A 21,106-nucleotide genomic window follows, 5' to 3' on the forward strand; every position below is an offset into this window, starting at 1 on the left:
GATGTATGGATGGATGTTTGGTTGGATGGATGTATGGATGGATGGACGGATGGATGGATGGATGGATGGATGGATGGATGGATGGATGGATGGATGGATGGATGGATGGATGCATGGATGGATGGATGGATGGATGGATGGATGGATGGATGTATGTATGGATGTTTGGTTGGATGTATGTATGGATGCATGTATGGATGGATGGATGGATGGATGGATGGATGCATGGATGGATGGATGCATGGATGGATGGATGGATGGATGGATGTTTGGATGCATGTATGGATGGATGGATGGATGTATGGATGGATGTATGGATGGATGTTTGGTTGGATGGATGGATGGATGGATGGACGGATGGATGTATGGATGTTTGGTTGGATGTATGTATGGATGCATGTATGGATGGATGGATGGATGTATGGATGGATGTATGGATGGATGTTTGGTTGGATGTATGGATGGATGGATGGATGCATGGATGGATGGATGGATGGATGGATGGATGGATGGATGGATGGATGGATGGATGGATGGATGTTTGGTTGGATGTATGGATGGATGGATGGATGTATGGATGGATGGATGTTTGGTTGGATGTATGGATGGATGGATGGATGTATGGATGGATGTTTGGTTGGATGTATGGATGGATGGATGTATGGATGGATAGATTGAACCATCTAGATTGTAACTGGTTTTCAGTCATAACATGAAAAGTTTGAGGCTCCATTTTAGACTTAGTGGTTTTGTGACTTTGTGGTTTAATTTCAAGCATTGCTTGAGTATTATCTGTTAAAAACAAGAATAAGTACACCCATAAAATAATGTTTTTTTTTATTTTATTTTTTTTACTAATTTCCGTTGTTTACAGGAGATATCTTTGTAGAAAACCTGACGCCAAACTGGAGAGGGCCTCAAGGAAGCTTCTTCCAGATGTTTGCCATTTTCTTTCCAGCTGCCATTGGAATCTTGTCAGGTGCTAACATCTCTGGAGATCTTAAAGTATGTTGAGAGGAACATCATTAAAATCCAAATTTTTCCAACTAAAGCTGCTGCCCACAAAACAGGATGTTCACTGATTCTCCTTGCAGGACCCAGCCGTTGCCATCCCCAAGGGAACACTAATGGCTATTTTTTGGACAACAGTTAGTTACCTAGGGATTACTGTAACTGTTGGTGAGTTGAATGTTCAGTGAACCTTTGATTGAACTCGTATCCATGTAAAATTGTATGTTTTGAAATCAAGTGAGACTATGACATAAGGCAATCCATCTGAGATGTTTTACCTCACTCATTCTCCTCCAGGAGCGTGTGTGGTGCGAGACGCCTCTGGAAACATGAGTGACATCATTACTGGAAACAACACTGACGGTTGCATGGGACTGGCGTGCAAACTGGGCTGGAACTTCACTGACTGCTTACAAACCCAGTCGTGTCAGTTCGGGCTGGCAAACAGTGTGAAGGTGACCTGAACAGGACTAGTTAGCACAGGGAATGACCATAATGACACCAAGGGAATTGACCTGAAAGTCCAGAGTCACTCAAGGCAAACAAAATCATATAAAAACAGGCAGGGTGAGAGGAACGTCCTTTAGACACCCCGTGTAGATAGGAATTTAAGAATTTTACACAAATTCACATGAAGCAGGTGGAAAACATGGACAATCCCAGTGATATGTCTCAGAGATTACTGGAGAGAAGAACATAACACAGAACCCCTTACTAAACAAACAGAGAATTAAGAGCTAATCAGAGACCCTCCAGTGTGCTTTTGGAGGAAACAGGGAGTGAAGGCTGAATGTGTTGTATGTGATGACTGTGACTTGGAAATGTTCCAACCTTTCAACCTATAGATTTATAGATCTATAGGTTCCATAAGGGAAGCCTCTGCATCTTAAGGGGAGCACAGTTGTATCTTGTAGTTCCCTTTTGGATCGGGAGGCCACCTCAAAGGACATCATTGTAAATGTAAATACGATTGTCATGCATGTGCTAGGCGTACGGTGAAGTATTTGTAAGGCCAATGGAAGTTGTTTGTACTTATGACATATGGGGGATGCTGTCGTATGGTGCCTTTATGCCACACTCCAGTACTGGCCCCTGGTTGACCGCCTGTGAATGCCACAGGCATGCTAGTGCTATGCTGGTGCCTAGGACTCCCCATATGGATGCCCACTATACTCTGATTGTCTAATTTCCTAATTTCTAGGAGTCAGGCTGTCCACAAGAAGCACACAAGGACATACAACAGCACTTATAAACTCCTTGCACAGTCTGCAGGACTTGGAGGGTCAAAAAAAAAAGAACACTCCGTAGGAAATGACTGTATCTCACCTAGTTCAGCCTTACTGACCCTTGCATGCTGTATAAGTGTTAACAACAACCTGTTGCTCACATCACGCCTGTAAGCAAAAAGGTGCATGAACATTTTTTGGTCTACCAACACTGAGTGGTGTATGATCTTGATATTTTGTGTGTGCCACCAGCATGTCCCGTACAGGTTTACCTATTTTCCGCCTGTATCCAGCCATGAGGGCAGTTGTGATCAAAGCTTTAAAGTGATGATACTAAAAAATAGGGGAGAAAACAGAACTGGAAAACTCCCAGCTCCTAATCTATCAAATTGTGTCAAATCCATATTGATCAGAATTTTAAGACCCCGAGTTATGATTGGTGATACCCTGTGATAACTTCTTATACTTTATTCCTAACTAAGAATTTTCCACCCAGGTTCTGGGACAGGTCTCTGGGTTCTACTACCTCATCACTGCTGGAGTTTTTGCTGCCAGTTTGTCTTCTGCTCTTGGATTTCTCGTCTCCGCTCCTAAAGTGTTTCAGGTGAGATGGCAATTAAGGGGAAAAATAAACAACATTAACATTTGAGAGAATATTTTTCTTCTACCAAAGAGACAAAGTCAGCATATCTGTCAGACAGTAAATATGATCAATATTTTTGAGTTGAACATGAGTTCTAATCCTTCTACCTCTATGTTTCATTTCAGTGTTTGTGCAATGACAAAATCTACCCATACATCATATTCTTTGCAAAGGGTTATGGGAAAAATAACGAGCCACTTCGGGCCTATGTGCTCTGCTACCTGATTGCTGTGGCCTTCATCCTCATTGGTGCATCTCACTCGGAGTCTTCGTAGCTATACCTGACGGGATGGGTTTATTGAAACTGATCTTTGTTTTTGACTCTATTTGCTTCTACAGCTGAGCTGAACACCATTGCAGCCTTGATCTCAAACTTCTTCCTGTGCTCCTACTGTCTGATAAACTTCAGCTGCTTTCATGCCTCCATCATGAACTCCCCAGGTAAAAGACTTACTCCCCCTTTGTTGTAAAAGTGTGGCTTAGAGTGCATTAAAAGCAATTCAGCTGTTTTACCATGGTTGTCAAAAGTAGTGCTGCTGTTTCTGAAGATTGAACTTCAGTTTTTTTTTTTTAAGTGAAGTGAATGTGCATTACCCCCACCAGACGAGATAAGGACCAAAAATCCAATGTGTGTTTTTTTTTTTTTTTTTACTTTAGGATGGAGGCCGTCATTTCACTACTACAGCAAGTGGACGGCTCTGTTCGGGGCTGTGATCTCTGTGGTTTTGATGTTTCTGTTCACATGGTGGGCCGCTCTGGTCACTTTCTGCATCATCTTCTTCCTGTTTGGATACGTCAACTACAACAAACCAAGTACGTACTTTAGGAGTACTTTTGGGGCATACAAATCCACTTTTTTACTATCTATATTCTTAAAAGTAGAAAATCAAACAGCACAAATTTCATTCAAAACTTTCTATAATATTTGACTGACCAATATTCAAAATAAATTTACGGTCAATGAGAAGTTCCATAGTCTGTGGGGAGACAGTAATTTGAAACTGCGTTTGGTTTGAACCAATCGGAAAGATTTTTGTGTGTCTGTGTGTGTGGTGAAAACAAGGAATGACTTGGGACACGAACACAAACAGACAAAATGTTCAAAACACTTTATAAAAAATTGCTTGGTCACAGTATTTTGGGTATGGATACATTTGATTGGTATATTGGTATTTGGGAGTATGGGGATGGTGATGATAGTGGTGATAAGCATTGACAAATTGTATTTTATTTGTATAATTTTTTATGGTGAGGGTTTTATGTTGATGTAGATTTAGTTATACGTGCATAAAAAGCATAAAAAAGCTTCTGCCCACTCTCTTTCCAATATGCCCAAACTGCCATGTTAGAAATATTTTTCATTAATTTCAAACATTCTTGTTATTGTTGTTGTTTAAGCTCTGTAAAAAAATTCTTCTGTCTTCACTTTTTTCATTTACATGTTGGAAATAAATAAATAAATAAAAAACAATCCAGTATTTACTTAAATACATTTGTATCATACATTATTATCCCTGATGAATTTTTTTTGAAAAATAAAAAACGTGTAATTTTCAGATTTTGCATTTTCCTCCAGAGATAAATTGGGGTTCATCAGTTCAAGCAGGCACATACAACATGGCTTTGTCGTACTCTGTCTCTCTGACCAATGTGGAGGATCACGTGAAGAACTTTAGGTGAGTCTCTGCACAAATGACTTCACATAAAACCTTAGTTAATATATATATATTTACAATGTTTACATTATTTTTGAGTTAATGTAATCTTTTTTCTTAGGCCTCAGTGTCTGGTCTTGACTGGACCGCCAAACCAGCGACCCGCTCTGGTTGATTTTGTTGGCTGCTTCACAAAACACATCAGCCTCATGATCTGTGGAGACATCATCATGGTTTGTTTGCTTATCCTGTCTTTGATGTTGTCCTTGGACATTTTTGATCATTGTTTGAGGTTTATTCACAGTGAAAGGGCTGATTAATCTGACAGATGTGAAAGCTCAACTAAACTCTAAAGCAATCCAGAGAACTCTGGCTCTCTTAATCCAGGGGTGGGTAAACTATGGCCTGGGGGCCAAATGCTGGTGGTTAAACTATTTAATCTGGCCTTTGTAGCTGGTATAAATTATATTGGTAATCCTTATTAATGTTTAATTTTTCCCTTTAATTCTGGTGTCTACAAATATAGTTGTTGAGGTGCAGATTGTTATTTTGAATTCACGTGTTAATGGAGGATTTCTTTTTCTGATGTTCATGTGTGTTTTTCAAGTTGAAAAGTCATTTTTCTGATTATTCCAACACCACATGAATGCAGCATTTCTCTAAGTTTGCATTTTTCCTTGAGGGGTATCAACCCATTGGTGCATCTAGCACTTAAATGAGTATGAAGGCCACGGTATCTATCTATCTATCTATCTATCTATCTATCTATCTATCTATCTATCTATCTATCTATCTATCTATCTATCTATCTATCTATCTATCTATCTATCTATCTATCTATCTATCTATCTATCTATCTATCCATCTATCCATCTATCTATCTATCTATCTATCTATCTATCTATCTATCTATCTATCTATCTATCTATCTATCTATCTATCTAAATATAATAAGTTTTCTGTCAAATTTAAAGTGTGCTTTTGTTATTTACTTCTCTTTTGTGGTGGATTTCCAAAAGACTTTACGCATCTGCTCCTGGTCCGGTCCTTACATCAAATTTTAAAACGTTTGCCCACCCCGTCTTAATCACTAGAAGATGTGATCCACTTAATTTTGAACAAAGACAGAATTTTTAAAGACTAAAATAAAAAAATCAACAACTGTCCACAGGGTGTAATTTGTCATTTAATGGTGAAACAAATGTCTCAGGAATAAATGAGGAGCAGTGAGGAGTTTTGGTCCATTCCAGTCTTTGCATCCCTCCTGACCTGAGAGGTTTTATGCTTCTATAGTTTGTCTTTAGAAGCAATTTTGTTTCCTTAATAAAAAGGATTTTTCTGATTCTATCAGGAGCAGGACAGAAAGACTCGACCAAACAACACCACAGACGTGTTGGTGAAGTGGCTGAACAAGAGGAAGGTGAGATCCTTCTACACTCCTTTCACCGGAGACAACCTGAGGACTGGAGCTCATCATCTGTTACAGGTACATCCAGATAGTGTTCGCAGAGCAGTAGTAGTAGTAGGGTTTTATGATCAGGCTTCACATTGATCCAGGAGTTTTGGAAGTTTCTTTGTCATCTCTTTTGTGTGTTAAAGGCTTCTGGACTTGGCAAGTTAAAACCCAACACTCTGGTTCTGGGCTTTAAGGCAAACTGGAGGGACAGCGCCCCAGAGACCATCGAGGATTATATCAACACCATTTAGTGAGTCTCTCAAAGCTCGAAATGAATCATTTGAAAGCAGAAACTGACAATAATCAGGAGGCTTCTTTGACTTTGAAATGTCTGACTACAACAAAAATGATTAAAAAAATAATTTTAGTAAAGAAATAATTTTATGATGAAAGAACAATTTTGTATCTCACTTTGAAAATATTTATTTTCCTTCCTGTTCTCCAGTGACTCCTTTGACTCCAATTACTGTTTGTGCATCTTGAGGATGATGGACGGCCTGGACGTCACTGCTGACTTGGATTTTAAAGGTGACGCTCAGAAATGATTACCGGTACATTTCTTCAGAATTTGACACTTTGATCTAAAAATTAAGAGAAGATGATGTTACACCTTCAGTGAACGATGGCTTTGAACCTGATGAACCTGAAGAACCTGTGGAACACGATGACCAGCATAGTAATGATGAAGACCCAGGTGAGAGCTGACTCCTCCCACTTATCCAGGTTACAGATCAGACTGACTGAGGTTATATACCTGTGGATCTGGGATGGATTTAAGGGAGTGAGGAGACTACAGAGGTTGGAAACATTACTGATAAATTTTGGGTTGAACTCTGAAGAGTAAGATTTTGTAAAAGCTCAGTTGGACTCAACAGAGTCAGGATTGTCTTCTTCTTGCAGACGCTGACATGTCTGATGAAGACAACAGCGATCAGATCAAGACTGTGTTCCAGAACGATCAGGGCAAAAAGACCATTGATGTCTACTGGATAGCTGATGATGGAGGTGAGTCTGACAGGGAGTTAGGAGCTGTCAGGATTTCACACTTTCCTCACACAGAGACAAACATCCATTAAAGTTTGATTTCACTTTAAAGACGTTTCTCCTCATTTAAAGGTTTGACTTTACTGGTGCCCTACCTGCTGACCAGGAGGAAACGCTGGCACCGCTGCAAGGTCAGAATCTTCATCGTGGGAGACGAACAAAACGAGGAGGAGGGCCGCAAGGAGTGAGTCCTCCTGTTCATAAACGCTGACAGTTATGTTGGAAAAATGAGAAAAACATTTGGGAAGGTGCTCGAGTTTCATTGAGTCATTTGTCTTGGTACCTTGCACAGCACAACCAAAAGAAGAAAATGTTTTTTCCACAACAGTGACTGAACATACTTTAAATTCCTGCATCAGAAGAAACACAGATAATACAATTTTCAGGAGATAGATAGAAAGGCCAAAACAAAAACATTTAAAAATACAACTTGTGTCCCTAAAAGTGAATCTAAGACTTTCAACCTGTCTGTCAAGTGGGCCATACCAGTAATATAATAGCAAAATAACCTATAGTCAGCTTGTTTTTTGTAGCTTTGTGTCTGTTCTGTTTTTTTTTCTCAGTTGGAAAAAAATCCCTTAACCAACATAGTAGCCTAATCACTTATTATAACACAATAATTCACAGAGGGCAATGGATTTAAAATAAAATGGACTTAAAAAAGTTGGTTTATTCAATTTTATACAGACTAAATGTTTTACATCTGACACTGAAGCCATCCCGATTGTAAACTTATGAAAGGGCTACGGAAAAAAATAAATAAAACACTCAATTCAACTAAATGTAACTTGCAAACATTTGTGAACATAACAAGAATTTAACCTCCCTTTTTCTCCTGAAACTTCACCAGGCCATCAATATCAGGATTCAAATCCTGTGCAGCAACACATTTTCCCATTCATTCAAGTGTGTAAAAGACAATGAAATGTCCAAAAATCTTTTCCTATGTTGGCTGCCTGAATTTTGTGCCAACACCTGCCTTCTTTCTGACCTTTGATGGGGCTCCATCTGTGGCCAGACTGACATCATATGACCAGTTCACTCCAACATTGTCCAGCGCAGTAACTAGAGAGCTGACTATGTAACTAGAGAGCTGACTATGTAACTAGAGAGCTGACTATGTAACTAGAGAGCTGTTGTGTCCATCATAGGAATCAACCCAAGAAACTCAGCTGACAGTCTCATCACCACGTCTAATGAATATGCACCGCTGTGCAATATCTGTGATGTTGGTGTTTCATCAACACCATCCGAAAATGCAATAAATGACAGGATTCTGTATTTTATTTGGCTGCCCAAGTCTTCTAAGAGATATTGTATCTGGAATCGATCCTTGACAGACTTCTGTCAAGGATTTGGCAATTGGGTTGTCACACCTGATAATTTTTATAGCAACTTAACAGCGGGAAGGCTCCCGAGGAACCTAGATGTGGAACGTGCTTGCAAAGATATGGGCTATGTCTGAATTCCTACCCTAATCCCTGACATGATCTGTGATGTTTTTCTCAGGATGATCGCTCTGCTGAAGCGTTTCCGTCTGGATGTTAATGATGTCATCGTCATGACGGACAGTGAGAAGCGTCCTCAAGCTAAGAGGTGTTGGGCACACTGAGCACAAACACACAAAATCAAACACATTTCAAGTTTCCAAGAAGAACATTTTTCACCAAAAGCTACAGAAACTTTTGTCCTATAGTGTTTAAACATTTAGAAATTCACACCAGGACAAATAAGTTCAAATAAAACAGCAGCCATTGTTATTTTCTCCGGTTTAAAGGAAATTGTCTTCTTTCTCTCTGGTGCTTTTGTTCTCCAGCTTGACCCGGTTTGTGGACAGCATCGCCCCCTTCAGGCTGTATGATGAACAGCAGGAAGGCGTTTCAGTGCAGGAGCTGAGACAGAACGCCCCATGGAAAATATCTGACAAAGAGTTTGAAGTGTTCAGGCTAAAGGTGAGTTTGTCTGTGTCCAAAGTTAACGTGTTCATGGCGTTACTCTCATGCGTGTTCTTTCTTTTTTGAATCACTTCCTTCACTGCTCTCCTTCTGTAGTCTGAGAGGAAGATCAGGCTGAATGAAATCATCCGCAAGAACTCACAACACACTGCTCTGGTGCTCGTGTAAGTTTACTGTTTACTGAACACAAAGTAACCTTCACAAACACAGACAAGTGACAAGTTAAGGAGTCAAATCTTTGTTTGCATGTCAACAGATAGTACTTGTTGTTGATGGAAATGTGTTTTCAGGAGCCTCCCTGTGCCGCACAGAGACTGCCCCAGCTCTCTGTACATGGCCTGGCTGGACACTTTGACCTACGGCCTTCACTGCCCCGCCGTGCTCATACGAGGAAACCAGCAGAACGTCCTGACTTTCTACTGCCAGTAAACCCTGAGGAGAAATCAGTTCTGAAGGAGCATGTGACTAAAACAAAACTGACATCCTGAGAACAGCAGCTGTATGAGCAGAACTAAAGATTTTGAAGAGTAAGATCATATTTTCATACTTTTACAAACCTATTGGACACAAAAGAAGCAAACAAGCTCTGCTCAACTAAAGCATTTAGTGATTACAGAAGAAACTTAGAAATGAACCAGATGGGAACTTTCTTCTTATCTTTGGGCACTACGGCTTCCTCCAAAAACAGTCCCAAAAACATACTGCATAGGTTGATTGGTTACTCTGAAGTGTCCTTAGGTGTGCATGTGGGAGAGCTCACGTGCACTGCGACAGTCTGGCAACCTGTACAGGCTGTATCCAGCCTTCGCCCAACAGTAGCTGGGACAGGCTCCGGCATCCCCGTGACCCAAAATGGATTTGGTGGGCTACGAAAATGGATGGATGGATAAACAAGACAAAAAAAACGTTTTTTTATGCGTAAAATTCTTTGCACTTCAACTCCAAGAGGGGTAATGCAGAGCATCAAGTGAGCCTGCGGATACTTTGAGGGAACTAAAGGATGTTCTTACTCTAAAAAAGGGTTCAATTTACAGCTGCATGAGAAAAATGGCACAATAATGATCTCATGAAAAGGTTATTATAGTCATGTGCTGATAAAAAAAAAAAAAAAGTTCCCCGACTTTTGTAGTTCTGTTGTAACCCTTCTGCTATCCTAGGCACTTTACCATTGGGAGTTGGGTCATCTAGACCCACTAGACAGTGCTTTAAACCTTTTTTCTTCAATGATTTGTGAACCTCACTGGTGTTGATGGATTACATGAAATCTTTCCACCTTTATCCACCTTTGTCATGGTAGGGAGAACACGTCAATGTAAGGGTGGGGTCATAGGACAGCACAAGGGTTAAATACACAACAAGGATGTCCATGAATGGAGTGCCTGAAAACAACCTCAGTGGAAGAAGTTGTTGTAGTGAAGTCACAGACAAGAACTTGATGCTTGCGATGTTTCTCCATCCTTTCTGCAACCAAGAGAGATTTTTCAAGATTAAACAAAACACAAAGCAAGACTGATGGAAATGCGAGAACCGCTGTAAAACAGAGAATTTATGCTTAGGTAGGTTTTGCTTATAAAACCTAGACAATGGTTTTATAAGACAATGGCAGTGGTCACATTTTTTGATTTCTTGGATTCAGGGACGTCCGTCAGCTAAGAAATTTCTGGATGCATGTTAATTTACTGAGTACTTTTTAATCTATAATTCTGTAAACTTTTCTCTATCTGGACAAAAATGTCAGAATAAGTGTTTTCACTGAAAAGAAGTGTAAAAAAAGCTGATATTGTTTGAGAAACTGTAACAACGTATAACCACTAGAAATTAAGATCTGCAACTTTGCAGTCTTTGGAGTGCTTCTGTGAGCTTTTATTGCAGATCTGTACCCTATTGTAACTCCTGACAGAGGCCAGAGTTTTATTTTGAATTTGCTGATACAAAACCTTTGTTGTGAAAGGTTTGGCTTATTCCAGCCCTTTACTTTTTGTGCTATGCCAGATTTGTTTTAAATATTTGCCGTCTATTTCTTTACTTTAGTACTTTGAACAAATATCATAGAAGAATCATGATTTCTGTGAGAGAAAGTGTCTATTTTCCTATAAACTCGTGACTCTGAAGTCATGTCAGCGCTGCTTTGGGACTGAATTGAATCTGAAATGACTTAAGTTTCTCTTCGTCATTTTATGAAAAAAAAGTGAATGAAACTGAAACTTCTCTATCCTCGTTCTCTGATCTATCAGCTGTAAATCTGTAATTTATGTTTCATTTTAGATTAAGGTCAGTCTGTTAGAAACATGTGGTTTTAAACTAAGGCTGTAAAGCTGTAAAACAGAAGGTAATTTTCTGATGATCTTTTTTTTTTAATTAAAAACCATGAGAGAATTGTTTTCTATGAAATAAATGGCATATCATCTATAGTGTTTCTATCTTTTCAGTTTTTTTTAAGTATTTCTGGGTTTTTAAAAGACTTTTACAATAGAAAACAGTAAAAAAAAGTAAAAAAGGTGCAGTCATTTATCAAGAGATATGTTACAGACCCTACTGGCCGTCCACACGCTGCTGTATGTCTGGCCTCAGATTCTCGTCCACATCACAGCGTATATTCTCCCTTTCGATGCAACGAGGGAAGAAACGGTGTGCATGTCGCAACCATCCCCTACTACACTGATCTCCTGTAACAGCCTGACACGCAGCATCCATTACATGGAGCAGGGACTTCTGATCTTGAGCCCGATGCTCAGACACTCTCCACCTCCAAGCGGAGAAAAACTCCCCAATAGGATTGAGAAAAGGAGAGTAAGGTGGTAGGAACACTATGAATGTCCTTGGATGAGTAGTGCACCAGGCCCTGATGAGCGGGCCATGGTGGAAATTCACATTGTCCCATACAATAACATATAGTGGTAGGTGAGGCCCTACAAGATCTCTCTCAGTTTCAGGGATCAAATCAAAATAATAATAAATGTATCAAATGTTCCAGTGGATTCATATATCGTATTCATTTTATATGTTCTTGACTAATTTTGACAATCGAACAGACTATTGTGCATGTGATGACTTACACAATGAAATGATGCTGACTCATTTTGGAGCGAACAACCATTAGCCTGAGAATCAACAATCAGTTTAGATCAACAAGATCTACGTATTCACTTGGAAATTGTGCTAAATGAAGGCTACCTGTACTTAATCATTTGAAAGATATACTGAGACATTGAAAGATGTACTAAGACATTTGCAATTTGATGAAATTCATGAGAAATTCTATTCTGTTGTGAACAATTGCCAAGTGGTTTGGAGGTTTGTCCATGTTGTTTTGAGAATGTAATTTCTGTTTCAAGGAATGAGCCAAACCAATGGAAAAAACTGTAGAAACCATACATTAAACTAAACTGAGTCAAGCTGGCATTTTTTTGATTCCCTCCATTGTTTTCATTCACATTACAACTTTCTGGTGTTTTATCTGTAATTTTAGTGTATTTATATCGTTTTACTCAGGAAAGTCCCTGATCTTATGTTGAACTGCGCTACAGTTCAGGTAAGTGTTCAGATCTGCCATCTAAAGTGGGCTGCCTGTGTTTATACAGTCTACTCATCTTTAGAAACCATAATGGGGGGGGGGGGGGGGGGGGGGTGATTCATTCAGTCTAACATGCTCATCCTGTTGGAGCCAAGTTTCTGTTAAAGCTAGAAGACTAAAGGCCTGTTCACACCGGGACGAATTTCGCGTGCAATATTCGCCGACGGCGTTTTGAGTGTGCACACCGAGGTGAAAAACGCCACGCGTAGAAGCGTCATTTTTCAAAAATAAATGTAAAAATTAAACTGAAAACATAAGTAAACCAAACCGAAATTGCCGTACTGAAACGGTTCGGTACTACTGCGTGTACCGTTACACACCCCTACTGCTTATGGCTCCACAGCCCACAACAAACTAACTGCTGCTTCCTAATACATAAATAAATAGTTTTTATTTATCAAAATAATATGCTTTATTGGGTTTACTGGAGTTTTTGATTACTTAAAGAAAAAAAAATTAAGAGTCTGTATCAAAGGGAATTTGTTTCCATCATCTCACTCATCTTAAGTCTGGTGTTTGACAGACAGACAAATCTATTTAAGGTTGTGGAAAATAGACGAAAGATCAAAGGAAATATCAGCGTCCAGTTTAGAAAGAAGAGGAAGAAAAACACTCCAAGGATCAAGGAATGCAGGCGGTGTCCAAAATGAACATTCACCAGGCAGGAGTAAAGGAGTAAATTTTGGAGCGACATTTTCCTCATTGTTAATGAAGGTTTGTACTTAATTAGATTAGTCTTGTTGATTAGCTTATTGGTGAATTTCATCTAAGCTTCTCTTCCATTCTCATTTACAATCATTGCTTCAGATACAATGTACTCAATGAGAGACACTGAAGCACAAAAAACAGAAGAATAAGTTCTTTAGTTTCCAATAATGTTCACCCATGAAGTCAAGAGAAATGACCAAAAGTAATTCATTTATAATTCCTGTAATAATTCATAAGTCGGGTTGTATTCAGCTCAGGCAAAAAAAAGTGGCAATTTTTACCAGAAGCTAGCCAGCCTTTAAAAGGAAAATACAAACTGATGTGTGTTAAGGATGAACCAACGCACATACTATATCTTAATTGTGAATTCAAAAATACAAGTATTTTTTTACTTATATGATTTGTAAAGTAAAATAAATAATATATGTTTTTCTTGCGTTTGTTATTGGGGTGGGGCTGGAAAAGGCCAGTGTTTCGCTCAGGATGTCAAACTAGCCAGGACCGCCTCTGGGTGTCAACTTTATTTTTTTTTATTTTTATTTTTTTATTTTTTTATTTTTTATTTTTTTAACTTGTCCTGTCCAACAGCTAGGCAAACAGATGAGAGCTGAGGGCCTCTTGTGTTGGACATATTTTATTTTAACAAGAGGGGTTATTCATCTTCAGACAAACCAAAGGTATGTCTGAATAAACCCCTTTTGTAATTGAGGCCAAACTTTATTAATTTCAATCATGTTTGAAAATCTTTGGTGTTGGACCGGACGAAAAAGGAAAGAGGGGAAGAAGAGAGAGGGACGTTAGAGAGAGGGGGGGGGGGGGGGGTAGGAGGGTGATAATAGGAGGGGAAGGGGGGTAAGACCATGAAGCAGCATAGAGCAGACAGGTTTACTGGTTGTTTATCGTTACGGTACGGTTCAAATGTAGTACAAAAAGGGCGGGGCCTGTTCACACACACTCAAATATTATCAACACACTTGCTAGCCGCAAAAATGTCCACATGTCAACATGCACACAAAACAGATAGTGTTCACGAACGCATACCTATGCCTTTAAACCAACTAGTGTGAAATCTTTCATTCAGTCAATCATGCAAACTATTAGTGCAAAGGTGAGCTAACACCTGTGCTCAGGTGAGTGTTTATGTTCTTCTAAAATGGATGGTGGAATGTGAAAAGAAGGAGGAGGAGTGCCCAGCCACCCCCACACCCCCGCCGCAGCAGCAGCGGCAGCCGGAATTCCCCCAACGCCACACGGGAACAGGCAGGGAACAACCGCCCCCCGGGCGACCAAGACCGCCACCCAGGCCAGGGCCAGCAGGACCGCCGCGAGGCCCCCAGAGCCAGAGAGCAGGGAGGCGCAGAGGGAAAGAGAGCGCCGCCCCAGCCCAGCCAGGAAAGCAGCCCCCCGCCGCGCCGGAAGAGCCCAACGCAGGGCCCCACCGGAGAGGGACGCCCACAGCCCCAGACGAGCACCCCACCACCACCCAGGAGTTCCGGGCATCCCCCCGCCCCGACCCCAGGTACGAGCCAGGACCCCCCAAGGGAGACCCGCTCCGCACTCCAGGCAGCCACCCACCCGGCCCACGGTTGGTCCAGGTAGGAGCAAGGCAGGGGCCCGCCGCCCCCGCCCAGGAGGGGGGAACCCCGGGGAAAAAAGGGCGGCCCACAAGGGGTGTTATAAATATGGCCCGACCAGGCTCGGCCATGTTGGAAGTTTGGCGGGGCCCAGCTTCCAGGGGCAAGGACCAGGACCCACCCCCCAGGGACACGAAAACCCCCGGCTCAGGTGTAATATGAACCCCCCCACCGCGCGGAGAGAGCACCGCCGGGCCCAGGGAGCCGGCACCCAAGGGACACGGCCGCCATCGCCAAGGGGCCCGCACCCCCCACCAGGGAAGGGGTAGGGGACAGATGGACCCAGGTCCCACCTTCCTTGTAAAATGTGTGTGCGTGTATGGGTGTTTGTGTGCATGTGTGTGTGTTTATGTTTGAATGTATATATTGAAGGGGGAGGGGTGTGTGTACTAAGGGGGGTGCAGTTAAAATTGGCGAGTAGGGCACTAAGGGGACATCTCCTGATTACTCACAGTGATGTCCCCTCACCCTCCACACCAAGGGGCCCTAAATGTCTAAGGTGCGGTTAAAATTGGCGGGTAGGGTGCCAGGAGGACATCTGCGGCTTGCTTGCAGTGATGTCCAAGCACCCCCCCTACCAAGGACCCTACATGTCTAAGGTGCAAATAAAACCGAAAGAGGGGGGGCCCACTCCATACGGCAACCATAGGAGGGGGGCCACTCCCAAGTAGCCCCCCCCCAAGGTGCATCGCAGGCTAGACCCCCCACCCCCTCACCCTAATATGAGGTTATATAAGGAAGGGGGTAAGTTGGGGACAGCTGGTAGACTGTCCCCCGGTGGTCAAACAGCCGTCCCCCAGCCCACCCCCAGCAAAGGGGCCAGGGCCACCCAGCCCAGGGGCCCACCCCCGGAGGCGCCGACACCCCAGGCCCGGCACCACCCACCCCACACAGAGAGAGAGGAGCCAGAAAGCGTCGCCCCCCCCCCGGAGCAAGCCCAGGCCCCCACCCCCAGACGACGGCCCTAGAGGAGCTCTGGTCAGGCCTCGACGGGACCGAGGAGGCCAACCGGCCGATGCAACCACTGATTGCCTCAGCGGAGACCAAGACCCGTCTGGGTGTCAACTTTAGACGTATCCATTAAGCGTTTTTGAGATCCCCCAGGATGCAGCGCAGCGCAAACCAACTGATGTCTTTCAGAAACAATATTTCTGTTTATATAAATGGTTGTGGAAACTGAAATCAACATCTCTATGATTATTTTACAATTTGAAATTATTTTACTTGAAATTTTTATTCTTTCAGTTTTCTACTTTACATTTTGGTTTTCATGCTAAACATCTGGCAGAAATTTGCATTTATGCAATAAAAGGAACTCATAAGTACAGGCATTACGAATCGTCTGTGGTTCTGTGTATTGTTGCCTTTAAAACTTACCTTGTAAAGCCTCAAGTGTAAGGAAAGTGGACCCTAAGACCAGTTTGAGCCTTTACTAAAGAGAACGACCTAGAACGGTGTTTGTTATTGTTTTTGCTGTTTTTATTTGGCATGGTCTGGTTAAATTTTCATATACGAATATATATTGTAAATCTTTTAAAGGAAAAATATCAACCACCTTCTCCTTCCCAGAGCAGTTGCTGCTGCCACCTGGCGGCCAGGAGAGTGTACTGCATCTGAGCTTTGCTTCCCTCAGTCCTGAGTCCATACATTTGGGGTCCACCAGTCTCTCGTAATCCCTGATTGTAGCTTTTATTTTTAAATAAAGGTTGATTGAATTCAACTCATTTCATAAATACTTTATTATTCTTTGTAGAGAAATTTGAAAATAATATCCTGTGAAAAACTCAAAAATGATTACGGAGCACACGCTGCCACTACAAACTGGGCTTTGCTGCAGGACTCTTAAACTGAAATTATGCAAGGTTCATTTCAGCCAGGATCAGCTCTTTGCAGACTCACATCCTGGTTTCAAGGTTATGTAAATGGCTTGTTTTATCACCCAAATAGGACCACTGTTAAATGCAAAAATGCAAATTTAAACTTTTCACATTTCCAACATTGAGCCAAGCCTTTTCTGAGCTAAAAAGATAGGGAAAATTCATTTGAGTCAAAACAGCACTTCTGTGTTTATTTAAGCAAATTCTGGAAACCAATATTTAGATTCACACTCTTCTTTCCACTGTAAATGGAAATAATTTCTTTGAACTTGGAGAACTTCTGTTCAGATGTTCTGCTAATTTTTTTTTTATCAATAAAAACTAAACAAAATAAACGTAATCAAAGAAATATATCAGTTCATCTAAACATAAGTAAGGATATCAGGAGAGGGGGTACGGTCAATTTCTTGCACACAGGCTACGACTTTGGGTTTATTAAGTTGACCATGTTTGTTTAACAACATCGTGCAGTGACATTATAGGAAAATGGGGGGAAAAAAGCATCTTTAATGTATAAAACCACATGCAAAAGAACAATTCTGACAAGACAATCATGTGGATGACATTGAACAAAATGAAGTTCTCATGTCCACCAGAAAGAACACAACAAGCTCCTGAAATCAACTATAGAATCTAAACCAAAACTCTCAGCTTGTGTCCAAGAAAATAAAATTCTAACAACAGCTTTAAGATGTGGAACAGAAAAAGTTGAACTTCTCCTCATCATTTCTCTTGAACCACTTGTGTTCTCCTCCTGTCTCCATGGCTCCTGACATGTCACACTCATTCACCTGTCCAGGTGAGGCCCAGTTCTTGTAGTGGACCACCTCATCACTGACCCAGAACCAGAACCCCAGAGTGCAGGTGTAACGCAGTCCAGTCCACACAAAGGCAGAGGAGGCCTTCTTGGTTTTCTCCTGGACCCATCTCTGTTCATCCATGTTAGTGATGGTGACCAGGTCATGGTGGTGATGTCTGCAGTAGTATAAGGCCTCCTCCCAGGTTCTGCTCTCTTTGATCAGGATCACATGATCTGTTAGTGAAGGAACCAAAGCAGAAACGGAGTCATTTCAAAGACAATGGCTGCAAAAGAAAAAACACAAGATATATATTTTTTTAATTAGTAAAGATGGTTAAAATATTTATAAATGTCTGTAGCTTTGAATATGAAGTAGTTACACAGTTTCACTTTCAGAATAAAAGCTTGACATAAAGTTTTGGGAAAAAAAAGTATTAAAAAGAAGAGGAGAAACACTTAAGACCTCGGACAGAAATCCTAATCTGTTACTCTGAAGTTAATCTGTCTTCTGTTTCTGATTGCCAAGTTTGTTTGAAACGGAAAAAAAACAGTTAAGTTAAAAATGTGTTCCTACAACTGAATGAGAGAAAGACAAAAAGAGACTGTTGTTAACATCTGATCCTTTTAAAGAATGTCTTAACCAAATTCTGGGTAATAAAAGAAAAATAAACAATTCAAGAAATTAACATTTTGAACCATAGATAAAACCGCAAAATAAAAGAAGGAAAACAATTAGAAATAGACCTAATAATATAAATTTCACGACAGAGATTCTTCAATCCACTAAACTCTACATTTTATCAAGAGAGTAAAACAATTTTCTTAAAACAAACAGAGGAGGCCTGTTAACCCTTGTGCTATCTCAGATGACCCCACCCTTACACTGACGTGTTCTCTCTACCACGACAAAGGTGGATAAACTTGAGGAAAGATTTCATGTAATCCATGGACACCAGTGAAGATCACAAATCACTGAAGAAAAAAGGTTCAGAGCACTGTCTAGTGGGTCTAGATGACCCAACTCCCAATGGTAAAATGCCTTGGATAGCACAAGGGTTACACATGCAGACACAGCAGCTGAACATCCTCCACTGATCTGTCACTTTCAAACTCCTCTCACCATCATAGCAGATGAAGGGATGTTCTTCACTACAATTCTCAGAACTCCACCTTCCTCCCTCATTCATCATGGCACAACTGCTGTCGTTTTTCTCATCATCATACTGCAGATTCCAGAACCTGAAGGAAAAGCTGCTCCCATCAGACCACTGCCAGGCGTCTCTAAACAGGCCAATGAAAACAAAACCACCCTCGGACTGTTGGATTAACTCCTTCGTCTTCCCCCCATCCAACTTTTTCATCTGCTCTGGTCCACTGATCAGGTCTGTGTGACGGTCCCTGCAGAAACTCTGAGCATCAGTCCAGTTCAGACTCTCGTTAGCATAAATGACATGAGATGGGGTTTTTTCTGTGGAAGCAACAAATATTCATACAATTCTGTCAAAAATGTTTTATAAAGAATGGAAGAAGTTTGTATTATTTGTATTCTCACCATCATAGCAGATAAAAGGTTTTGCTCTGTTGCAGGACAGGTCCGCCCACTTTTTGTTGGTGTTTAAAGTCCCACAGTTCTCTATGCCATTGTCATTTGGTTCGTCTGTATCCCATCCATTATCTCGGCTTTCATTGAACTGCACATCAGGCTGAGACCATTGCCACATTGTGCTGCCATTAGCTTCTCTGTACAGACCAATCCAAGCGCTCCTGTTTCCTAAATGCTGCCTGAGTCTGTTCATGTCTGCCATGCTGATCACTGTGGCCAGGTCAGTGTGATTGTTGTCTTTGCAGTAGAGCCGGGCTTGATCCCAACTCTTGTTTTCATTGATGAAGTGATACTGGAGAAGCTGGTTTGTCATGATGCAACAAGGACCTGAGAGAAAAACAAAAATCTGCTTCTGAACAATCTGATCAAATTCAAACATTCTTCTTCTTCTAAATGAGACTTTTTCTGTTTCACTGTGACTGTGTCAAAGAAAAGGAGATGATCAGAGAGCAGCTGACGGTCAACTCACCAACAAGGATGAACAGGAACAAACTCAGCTTCATCTTTGCTCTGCTACTTCTGAAACTGCTGAGACAAATATGAGAATAGTTTAAAAACTGGATTTATGATTTTATGATACTTAAATAAATGTGGTGGCCATAAAAACCTGATCAGAAACAAAGAATATGTTAATAAAAAAGAAAGAAAAATAAATATGTAGAAGGGCAGTTCACACTAGCTCAGCAAATATTGTATCTTATAAAAGTCCACCTCTGATAATATTTGGATCTATTTTGAAAGCGTTCCCACTGGTCTTTCATTAAGATTGACATCTTTAGCCCTAATCAACAAACCTTTGTCATTTCTAGGATTTCGAGGACTTCCACATTTTGTCTAGGACAGGGGTGTCAAACTCATTTTGGTTCGGGGGCCACATTCAACCCATCTGATCACAAGTGGGCTGGACCAGAAACATAAAAGCGAAAAACAGCTTTTTTTTGTTTTTTTACACAATTGGAAAACATGCCTCAAACAACAACCCTAATCACTTATTATTACACATTCATTCACAGAGACCAATGGATCTCAAATAAAATTCATTTCACTTTTGATAAAATTGATTCAATTGTATACAGACTGAATATTTTACATCTGACACTGAAGCAATCCTGATAATAAACTTAAGAGGGGTTATGGAAAAAAATAAACCCCCTGCCTAAAATGTAAATGTGCAAATCAATGAGACATTTATCAAAATTAAACTTACAAACATTTGTGAACATAAGAATTTGGAGTTAACCTCCTTTCTCTCCTGAAACTTCACCCGGCCATCAATATCAGGATTCAGATCCTGTGCAGAAACACATTTACTGTCATTCAAGTGTGCAAAACACAATGAAATGTCCAAGAATCTTTTCCTGGTTTCTGCCTGAATTTTGTGGCATCACCTGCCTTCTTCCTGATCTTTGATGGGGCGCCATCAGTGACCAGACTGACATTCCGTGGCCAGTTCACTCCAACATCGTCCAGTACAGTAATTAGAGAGCTGACTATGTCATCAGCTGTTGTTGTGTCCATCAACTCAAGAAACTCAGCTGTGACGGTCTGTTCTACACGTCTAATAAATATACATAGCTGTATATATCTGTGATGTTGGTACTTTCTTCAAAATGCAATAAATGACTGGATTCCTTCATTTGGCCCCCAAGTCTCCTCAGAGATGTATCTGTAATCGTAGTCCTTGATAGACTTATGTTGGCAAAGTGCGACTGCTTTTTTGGGGCACAAGACTCTTGCAGCCTTCAGCATCTTTCCATAAGTTCACTATCAGAAAATGGATTGGATGTTTGCACCAACTTGTTAGAAGAAAGGTGTCACCACTCCATCAGTGATGTCACAGCTGCCATAAATGCAGACGGTTATTTTGAAAATATCTCCTTTTTATCTCTAAGTGACACCACTGTTGGAAAATCTTGTTTCA

The 21,106-nt window shown here is 41.0% G+C and overlaps 2 protein-coding genes across 4 annotated transcripts in view; one reads left to right on the forward strand and one right to left on the reverse strand.

Moving 5' to 3' along the window:
• slc12a10.1 (solute carrier family 12 member 10, tandem duplicate 1) overlaps positions 1-11,399 on the forward strand; it is a 19,561-nt gene extending 8,162 nt beyond the window's left edge. For all 3 annotated transcript variants that reach the window (XM_004084309.5, XM_078936325.1, XM_023966372.2), the window contains 19 exons: positions 875-1,005; positions 1,095-1,179; positions 1,309-1,466; positions 2,734-2,841; positions 3,006-3,129; positions 3,220-3,321; positions 3,538-3,693; positions 4,457-4,556; positions 4,657-4,768; positions 5,887-6,021; positions 6,135-6,241; positions 6,437-6,519; positions 6,608-6,685; positions 6,892-6,996; positions 7,108-7,219; positions 8,545-8,631; positions 8,852-8,987; positions 9,087-9,154; positions 9,281-11,399. In XM_004084309.5, coding sequence (XP_004084357.2) covers positions 875-1,005; positions 1,095-1,179; positions 1,309-1,466; positions 2,734-2,841; positions 3,006-3,129; positions 3,220-3,321; positions 3,538-3,693; positions 4,457-4,556; positions 4,657-4,768; positions 5,887-6,021; positions 6,135-6,241; positions 6,437-6,519; positions 6,608-6,685; positions 6,892-6,996; positions 7,108-7,219; positions 8,545-8,631; positions 8,852-8,987; positions 9,087-9,154; positions 9,281-9,419 — 2,126 coding nt within the window. In that variant the 3' untranslated portion in view covers positions 9,420-11,399. The remainder of the gene's footprint in view (positions 1-874; positions 1,006-1,094; positions 1,180-1,308; positions 1,467-2,733; positions 2,842-3,005; positions 3,130-3,219; positions 3,322-3,537; positions 3,694-4,456; positions 4,557-4,656; positions 4,769-5,886; positions 6,022-6,134; positions 6,242-6,436; positions 6,520-6,607; positions 6,686-6,891; positions 6,997-7,107; positions 7,220-8,544; positions 8,632-8,851; positions 8,988-9,086; positions 9,155-9,280) is intronic.
• A 5,268-nt stretch (positions 11,400-16,667) lies between these two features.
• On the reverse strand, positions 16,668-19,710 carry LOC101155320 (C-type mannose receptor 2-like). Its single transcript, XM_011492533.4, has 4 exons — positions 19,655-19,710; positions 19,135-19,512; positions 18,703-19,050; positions 16,668-17,816 (listed from the first exon to the last, which is right to left on the reverse strand). The coding sequence occupies exons 1-4, from the start codon at positions 19,686-19,688 to the stop codon at positions 17,470-17,472; spliced, it is 1,107 nt and encodes a 368-aa protein (XP_011490835.2). The 5' UTR covers positions 19,689-19,710; the 3' UTR covers positions 16,668-17,469.
• Positions 19,711-21,106: the final 1,396 nt, after the last annotated feature.

The sequence above is a fragment of the Oryzias latipes genome, chromosome 18 (genome assembly GCF_053564925.1).
Source record: "Oryzias latipes strain Hd-rR chromosome 18, Olatipes_Hd-rR_3.1".
In the NCBI taxonomy this organism is placed as follows: domain Eukaryota; kingdom Metazoa; phylum Chordata; class Actinopteri; order Beloniformes; family Adrianichthyidae; genus Oryzias; species Oryzias latipes.

Excerpts from the sequence above, each read along its gene's own strand:
- LOC101155320 (XM_011492533.4), bottom strand. The coding sequence starts at position 19,688 with ATGAAGCTGAGTTTGTTCCTGTTCATCCTTGTTG. Across the intron at positions 19,513-19,654 it reads GTTCCTGTTCATCCTTGTTG|GTCCTTGTTGCATCATGACA; the intron begins GTGAGTTGACCG and ends TTTTTCTCTCAG. Across the intron at positions 17,817-18,702 it reads TCCCTTCATCTGCTATGATG|ATCATGTGATCCTGATCAAA; the intron begins GTGAGAGGAGTT and ends CTTCACTAACAG.